Source organism: Sceloporus occidentalis, unplaced genomic scaffold (assembly GCF_023333645.1).
Source record: "Sceloporus occidentalis isolate IW3139 unplaced genomic scaffold, rSceOcc1.0.p SCAF_3, whole genome shotgun sequence".
Classification (NCBI taxonomy): domain Eukaryota; kingdom Metazoa; phylum Chordata; class Lepidosauria; order Squamata; family Phrynosomatidae; genus Sceloporus; species Sceloporus occidentalis.
Genome location: NW_028316983.1, coordinates 38,062,652 through 38,071,181, shown reverse-complemented (window position 1 = coordinate 38,071,181; position 8,530 = coordinate 38,062,652). Strand labels below are relative to the sequence as shown.

Below are 8,530 nucleotides of genomic sequence, written 5' to 3'. Positions count from 1 at the left end.
CAAAACTGAAAGTGTAGGTCAGTTTACTCTCACTCTGAAAGAGCTGTAGAAGACAATAGCTGCCTTAATTACTCTATGCTGTGTTTCAACTTCAGAAACGTATTAAGATCCCCAAGTAACTGAGTTCTGAAATACATTTTGAATTATTTTGTGCATTTAAGCTACTGAACTCTGAGGTAGGCACTGAATTAGTTGGCTATTAAGGTGTTCCTAAATCACTATGACTTTTCTGCAAATTCAACAGTCAAGCCAGGTAAGCCTAGCATTTCTCAATAAGGAGTCAAAATCCCAAGAGTTTAGGAAACAATTTGATTATGCTTGTAATACTGTACACAACACAAATCTGAGAAATTCTCAAGGAACCCGTTAAAACATTAATACTTAGTACAATCAATTAAATCAGACCAAATCTTTAATTTTCTTAAAGCAAACTAAGACAACCATCAAACCTAAGCTATATAATCAATTTTGATTTTGTTTTATCCTCCCGCCAAAGGTCTCATCATGTTACAGTTTTAAAACTGCATGTCTAGCAAATGGAAGACAAGTCACAATTTAAATACAGCTCATTCAGAGAGGACAGTGTAATGGGCCCAAATTAATTAACATGGCCATCCTTTTAGGATATTAAGATTTGTTGTCACCATACTGGATGAAGTCAGAGAGAGGAGTGAATAGTTGAACAGTCTTGTACTGTCTGCAAGATATTGTGATGGCTTTTTCTGAGTTCTGGAAAATCAACAATTTTTGAAATAATCAAGACAGATTCAACTTCTCTTCTCAGAAGGCATGTGGCTTGTCCCATATCCTTGGACCCCGAGTACAGAAGCCAGCTTATTTTACCTCCCCCCACTCCAAAGGCTGCATCTTAAAGTGTTCTTCATTCTATTAAGACAATTGATTTGGCAGACTCTGTCAATCATAATGAATGGCAGTGTAAAAGATTATCCAGACAACCTGAAAGGAAACACAAAAGAAAAGACATCAGTAAGACACTTAATGCCTAGATACATCAGCTACCAAATCCTAACAGAATGATTTTGTTTTCCTTTTGTTGATGATACAGGTTTTCCTAGCTTGTGTTATTTGCTTTATTGATATATTTTGCCGTCATGACCACACTCTGATGTTACTTGGCCACATGGGTCTTGGTTTTCATCTATGAAATGTTGGAGGATATGGACCATAGAATCATACAGTTAGAACAGAGCACAAGGGCCATCAAGTCCAACCCCCTGCCATGTAGGAAAATAAAATCAAAGCACCCCCAATAGATGGCCATCCATCCTCTATTTAAAAACCTCCAAAGAAGGAGACTCCATCACATTCTGAGGGATTGTGCTCTTACTGTCAGGAATTTCCTCCTAAAGGTTAGGTGGAATCTCTGCAGTTTGCATCCCTTGTTTTGGGTCCTAGTCTCTGGAACAGCAGAAAACAAGCTTGCTCCCTCCTCAATATGACATCCCTTCAAATATTTAAACAGGGCTATCATATCACCTCTTAACCTTCTCTTCTCCAGGCTAAACATACCCAGCTCCCTAAGGTGTTCCTCATAGGGCATGGTTTCCAGACCCTTAACCATTTTAGTCACCCTCCTTTGGATACACTCCAGTTTTTCAACATCTTTTTTGAATTGTGGTGCCCAGAACTAGACACACTATTCCAGGTGGGGCCTGATCAGAGCAGAATAGAGTGGCACTATTACTTCCCTTGATCTAGACACTATACTTTTATTAATGCAGCCTAAAATTGCACTGGCCGTTTTAGCTGCTGCATCACACTGTTGACTCATGTTCAACTTATGGTCTACATGGACTCCTAGATCTCTTTCACATGTAGTTTCATTCAGCCAGGTGTCCCCCATCCTATATCTGTGCATTTAATTTTTCCACCCTAAGTGTGGAATCCACTTAGTTTCAGTTTCAATCATCTTATCATAGGATTGTTTGGGTTAGTTTGTATTTTGCATTCAAATCAGACAGTAAAACCTTCTTGCCCACATTTGAATTGCAGGTGAAGAGTGGCATTTTGAAATCAATTCTGTTACCAATAGAAACCAATAGAAACAAAATGTCAGGAAGAATAGGCTGACTTTTCTATGTTTGGGCAGGTTCTGGTTTTGGGGTGGTGACCGTGTAAGTAGAGGAACAGTCAGTATCAGGTGCTACATGAAATCTCTCTCTCTGTCACACACAATCCCATCAGCAAGACATTGTCCAGCGCATTAAATATTTTACTGTTCAATCAGGGAGAAAGAACCTCGGAGGTGGCAGCAGAAACTACAAGACTCACTTTGGGGCCATGTATTTACCACCCCTCCATGATTTTCCAGAATTTTTTTTAAAGTTTCTTGGAGTGATGATCTATCTCTTGTTTTACAGTGAGTCTATATGTATGTGGACAGCACTCTAAAAACAACTAGAATAATTACCAAAAACAGTGCAAAAGATGTCACGAATCCTTCCTTTGTTAGCTCCCATGTTCCACCATATTCTTCTTCATCTATCTGCTGAAAGCTACTAAAATAGAGATACAGTACTCCGGCATTTATAAGACAGAATCTGTGAGGGGTAAGGAAGAAATAGAATCAGAAATTATCATTTATTCATTTATCCTGACTTGTGAGGGTGGTGGGATGGAAAGAAAGCACTCCCCCAAACATCTTAAGACTCAGGCAGACTCACATGTCGGCCAAAAGCTCATCTGTCAGTCAAGAGCACCCATAGTTTTCTTATGGACCTTTCACTGAAATTAATGGGAGATACTGAACTACTCTTGTGCAACTCCCACTCACTGCAATGGGAAATCTTTAGGAGAGCTTACCAGTGGAGTGAGGCCTGTGCATCAGACTTGTTCTTCTTATTTTGCCAATCCAAACTTATTAAAGTGCACCCTTACTTTAGGCGGGGCTCCCGTTCTGGACTCCCCCGCGTAAAGCAAATTCCGTCTATGCTCGAGCCCCATTTAAATGAATGGGGCTCATGCACGCCATGGCCACGCACCCTACTGTTCCCTATGGGACGTGCCGCCTCTTATCCCCACGCGGCTTTCAGCATATGCTGAAAGCCCCATAAAGTGCGCCTGTGTATGACGTGGACGCACTGTAACAAGGCAACTGTTTTTACAATTCTTAGTGGCAGAGAGGCCTCTGAACACACCATACCTTTGGATAATTACTACTGAATAAGGCATGGAGATTTTTTAAAAAAAAATATGGATCTAAACACCAACAAATAAAATTACACCCTTTCTATTCCATCCTTCTTCATTTAAACCAAATGTAATCCCACAGAGTGGATTTTTGATGGTTGTTTTTTGTTCTTTTTGCCACATATAATCTGTGTATATGTGTGCACTTATGTCCACAGTACAAATGCAAAATTTACTACTAGCAGTCTTTCCCAAATAGAATAGAAGTAGTTACTATGCTTTTTTAAAACCTTCACAGAGTTTCTGAAACACGTGGCTTATTAAAAAATAATTGCATCTGGCTGTTCTGCTCTGGAGCTGCTAATGAAACAGATGAATTTTCCAGGAACTACTTAATGTTACCTTTACATGAGCTTCATGTTGATCCTGCTATCCATTCTGAGCAAGGAGTGGGAAACATGTGACTCTCCAGATGTTGTTGCACTGCAATTCCAATTACTCTTCACTATCTGTCAAGCTGTCTAAGGCTAATGGGATCTGCAGTCCAACAGCAGCTGAAGAATCACATATTCCTTGTCATTGCTTCACCTATTTCATCACATTGATTTCACAGTTAAGAATCTGGGCTGACTATGCACCTTGAGTGTAAGTATGGGCTGATGGGAAGCAGGTTCTTTCATCTTCACACTTTTTATTTAAAGACCAAAGCTTGAAAAAAAATCTTTCAAATGCTAAGCACATTAGCATTAGACTTCATTGGATATTCACTTATAGTGCAGTAAAACTACACCTTATTTTGACAAGTAAAACATTATTTTTTTTTTATTTTGAATCTTTAGCCAACAACAACAAAAAAAGCCAACTCTTCCCCACCCCATCCTAAAAAAAAATAACACTTGGGGAATATAAAACTAACATTACTCGCTTTTTCCCAAACTCCAACATGCTAGCACTGGAAGTGTTAAAACATAATGTAAAAAAAGTAATGTGTTCTTTCCTAGAAACTCACCATGGACTAGTACCAATTCACAAGCTACCACTGAGTAGCAATTCTCTAGGTAATGTCAGTATTTGTTAACACACTATTTTCACTTCTGCACAATGTCCTGATGTTAACTGTGTTAATGTCACAAACTGACAAGTGACTCTACTAACAGGGCTACAGCCAGCACCAACTGGAGATCTGTTTTCCTGCTCTTCACAAAAAACAAACAAACAAAGTCTTATGGTTAAATCATCTGGATGTTTGGGATGTACAAGCGCTTTTCATAGGCACTCTTCCAGTTGCCTTGGGGACATGGCGTACAGATGATGCATGCCGCCAAGACCCTCAAAGCCGGCTTCATGCCACCCAGCTGCCCACACATGAGCTGGCTTCTGGGTACTCCAGCAGCGCAGCATTTAAATACTGCAGGAAACAGCCACAGTAGTGTGGGGAAATCTGGCTTTTTGCCAGCTCAAAAAAGGAGCGGCAATTTGTCACTTCTTTTTGGGCCGGCAAAAAGGCAGATTGGGGCCTTGCTATGCTGTTGCCACGGCCCCAAGCCACTGGTCTTTTTTGCCCCATAGTCCTTTATTCAATAATAGTTCCATAATCTTATCAGGAATACCAAAAATAGCATCCATATTTAGATAACAGTATAAAACAAAATCCATAATTTTTCTTACCAGCCATCTGCAGAAGTGAAATATCTCAAGTTCCTAGGCAATGACTTTTATAGATCTGAATATCTAGTGATTTTTAATGCAGATTCACTTTGCATGATCTAATACATCCACTTTTTGTTTTAAACTGAAAAGCTTTATTCTGCTCTAAAAGTTTCAGAGTATTTGTAAGTGTATCTGTTTTAAAAACAGCTTTAAAAAAAGCTGTCAAGACGGATCTCTTCCGGCAGGCCTTTCCTGAATAAAGTGCCCGGCCACAGAATGACTGCCCCCACATCATGGATTAGCCCACCGCTCCGTCCTTGTTATATTTTTATTGTGTTTTTTAACTGTGTTTTTAATAGATATTTTAATTGTACATGTTTAATCCTGTTTTAAGGGGGGGGGGGAAATTTGGGACATAATTTTGTAAATGTGGATTTTAATATGTTGTGAGCCGCTTTGATTGTCTTGTAACAGAAAAGCGGGATATAAATAAATAAAATAAATAATAAATATCTGTCTGTGTCTGTCTTACTTCCAGCTCCCTTTTGTTCCCTCTATACAATAAGCAATAAATTATTATCTGTCTTTCCCACAAATTGTACTTCTGGAGCACTGTAAACTCACAATCTGGGAGCTGCTGATACACTTTATACTGCAAATCACATCAGAAATTAATTTCAAATTTGGGAGACACACCCAACTTATCTCAACTGTTTCAAATTCCACCTACACCAATTTTTCAGTGTTTAACAGAAAAGGAGAAGAAATAAAAACTTACATTGCTATGCCCACAAATCCCTTCAATGGGACAATGCCCCAGATCACTCCCAAAATAACAGCAATGATCTGCCGGAACCAGTAAATCACATCTAGAAATTCGTCCTGCAGAAAGGAGGCAAAACCAAAGTTAATTAATTACTTTGTAGTTTCCAAATGCATGTGTTTTAATATTTGTGTCCAAAGCACCTTCAAAAAAATCTTTACAGCCGATACTGAGACAGTCCACCTCAATCCGTCTCTCTGAAATTCACAGCCAAGGGAGCACTTCAATGTTGATATCTAGGCCTAAAACTAATCACGATATCACACTGGCTTTCATACTTAAACACCTGGGCTGATAAAGCAGGCTGATTTTTCCCAGCCTTGACTGCAACTGTCTGACAGATACTACTATAGAGTTTAATCTGGAACACATTAGGCTTGATAAACATAGGTTCTTAGGGGAACACCCTCCACAGTATTCTAGGTGTGTCTTAACTCTGATCACATAGGCAGCTGTGCAATGGGAAGAAAAACAAGCATTTGTATTGCAAACCACACACACAATACTTTCATATCTGTTTGAAAACAAATTGTACAACAAAACCCTCCTCCCATCAAGCGCACACACATTTACTTACAATTATAGACAGGGAACAAGGATCCATTTGCAATGAAAAGATGGAGGTAAGTTGCACCTTTTACCATAGGATAGTTAACTCAAGTTTTAAAGACAAATCCTTCAGACCCCAGACAAGCATCTAGCCCATGCTAATCAGTGGGGTTCGTTCCATATTCTGTGGGGAGGAGCAAAAGGCAAGCTCTATTCCCATGAACACAAATGGCATTACAAAACCAGAAAGTCTGTAGGATCAAAAGAGTGTCTTTATGTTACAATCTCTCATATACCCACTACTGTAACTCAATATAAACAAACCAAATCCCATTTCAGTCTAGTCTTCCACATTAAGGCAGTTCTGAAGCACTACTAAGAGCGCTGTTAAACTGTCAAGATGCCCAAATCAGCAAAGTACAAAGTACGTTAAATACAATGACATTGTAAAATTGTGTCCTCATATACAATAGCAAAATCAAGGTTTGTTTTTGGGATTTATATCTTCTTCTCAAAATATTTTCAAGTCATGGATGGCTGAGCCTGTGGATAAATTATGCTTGGCTTTGGGCTCTGGCGATTTTAAAACTCACATCTGGCCATAAGAACAGTATGAATGGCCAATGCTTAGCTAAGTTATGTGACCAAGTGTCCTCCTTTTTGGGGAGGGAGGGAGGAACATATTATATTCTGCTTGTTTATCAGTACCGCTGTAATATTTTAAAACCTCTCTGAATGTGGTTCATTCCCACTTGTCTTTTCTTAAAAGAAAGCCCTACTGTGTTCCTCCAATCTTGCTCTCAAATATTCCAGTAAAGCATTGAAGCGTTCATTGAAGACCCTTCAACAAGACCAAACTACCACCAGAACCAAGATCCAGTCTTCTCAGTTCCATAGATTTAAATCCCACTATTAGCAAAGGCAGAACTCCCCTCCCTCAGAAAGCACAGTCCTGAAGGACAGCAGTCAGTCTGCCTCATGCCCTGCCACACGGTTCATTTCACTCCAAGGGCCCTCTGAAACTAGGGCTTGATTTCCAAGGGCCACATCCCCTCCAGCTGCAAGGCAAGGCTACCTTATTAGTCCTGAGCAAGCAGACCAGGCCTACCAAAACTAATGCAACCGCTTCTTTGGCTCAGTTAGTATCAGGGGAGCTAAAAGATCCCTCTGCCTGCTCAGTTAGTCTGCATTATGAGGAAATCAAGACAGTAAAAGGGTTCCCATACTTTGGATCAAACCCTGACCTGGATGGAGGCTGCAGTCCAACAAAGGCAGACAAATGCATTATATGAGGACTTTGAGCTTCTATTTTCTGTCGGGAGGAATCCCCAAAGGCCCTCCATTTTGAGCCTGACTAAGAAGCAGGTTTTCATATTCCTAGCAGTGTTTTGGGCACGTCCTCCATTTCCCTGGAATGTCCTCCATTTAGAGCCTAAGTAAGAAAGAAGTGTTTGCGTTTCATGGGCCTCCATTTCAACCTCCAGTCCGGGAGGGATTCCCAGAGGGCCCTCCATTTTGAGCAGGGCTGAGGAGCATGCATTGTCATACTTCTAGGAGTGTGTTGCTTATTTCTGGCCATGCTGTTGCTGCGGCTGCTATCATCATCATCATCATCATCATCATCTAACTGTCCAGGCCATGAGCCCGCATCCCCCTTGAGAGGCACGGCCGGTTCCAAAGGACTAAATCCTTCCGAAGGCATGCCATCGAAACATAATAAAATGCCTAGAATAGTAAAAATTATCATTTTTTGGAATGATAATAATAATAATAATAATAATAGGAATAAAGCTGCAGATCAGCTGCAAAGGGATGAGGCCGGTGGAAGACAGCCCTATAAGCAACTCACACAGGTTTATAATATCACTTATAATAGACAATTAACATAAAGATATGAAACGCTCCCTTTCCCTGGAAGGCCCTCCATTTCCTCCTCTGGCTCACCTTCTCCTCCCAGGAGGCGTCGCTCCGCAGCGCTTTGCTCCACAGCGAGCCCCGCGAGGAGCCTCCCCCGCCGCCGCCGCCGCCGCCGCCTCCTCCGCCGTTGGCCACCAGGTGATGATGGTGATGATGGTGGTGCGAGTGCGGCGTCGGGTCCTCCTTCCGCCGGCCGCCGCTCATCGTCCCCAGAACCAGGCCCCGCAGCCAACAGCCCAGCGCGCCCCGCCGACGTCACTCACGATGACGTCACCCACCACGGACGCCTCCGCCAATCGCGTCCCGGCTCCGGTCACGTGCGCCATGGCCGCGCGACGACGACGCCGACGCCGACGACGACGAAAGGCAGGGTCGCTCACCAACGGCGTCGCCTTTTTTGGGTTTGTTTTGATTGTCCCCACAGCGGCCCCTGGAGGCCCC

General features: G+C 41.7%; 1 protein-coding gene across 1 annotated transcript; it reads right to left on the bottom strand.

Annotated features, from left to right (window-relative positions):
* Positions 1-394: 394 nt before the first annotated feature.
* Positions 395-8,364, bottom strand: LOC149315767 (GEL complex subunit OPTI-like). Its single transcript, XM_089514054.1, has 4 exons — positions 8,117-8,364; positions 5,579-5,682; positions 2,432-2,561; positions 395-957 (listed from the first exon to the last, which is right to left on the bottom strand). The coding sequence occupies exons 1-4, from the start codon at positions 8,291-8,293 to the stop codon at positions 916-918; spliced, it is 453 nt and encodes a 150-aa protein (XP_089370180.1). The 5' UTR covers positions 8,294-8,364; the 3' UTR covers positions 395-915.
* Positions 8,365-8,530: the final 166 nt, after the last annotated feature.

Bases quoted from the DNA above. Each gene is read 5' to 3' on its own strand.
- LOC149315767 (XM_089514054.1), bottom strand. From the start codon at position 8,293: ATGAGCGGCGGCCGGCGGAAGGAGGACCCGACGCCGCACTCGCACCAC. The intron at 5,683-8,116 runs GTGAGCCAGAGG...TCCTTTCTGCAG, and splicing joins ACGCCTCCTGGGAGGAGAAG to GACGAATTTCTAGATGTGAT. The intron at 2,562-5,578 runs GTAAGTTTTTAT...TACCCCTCACAG, and splicing joins GGATTTGTGGGCATAGCAAT to ATTCTGTCTTATAAATGCCG.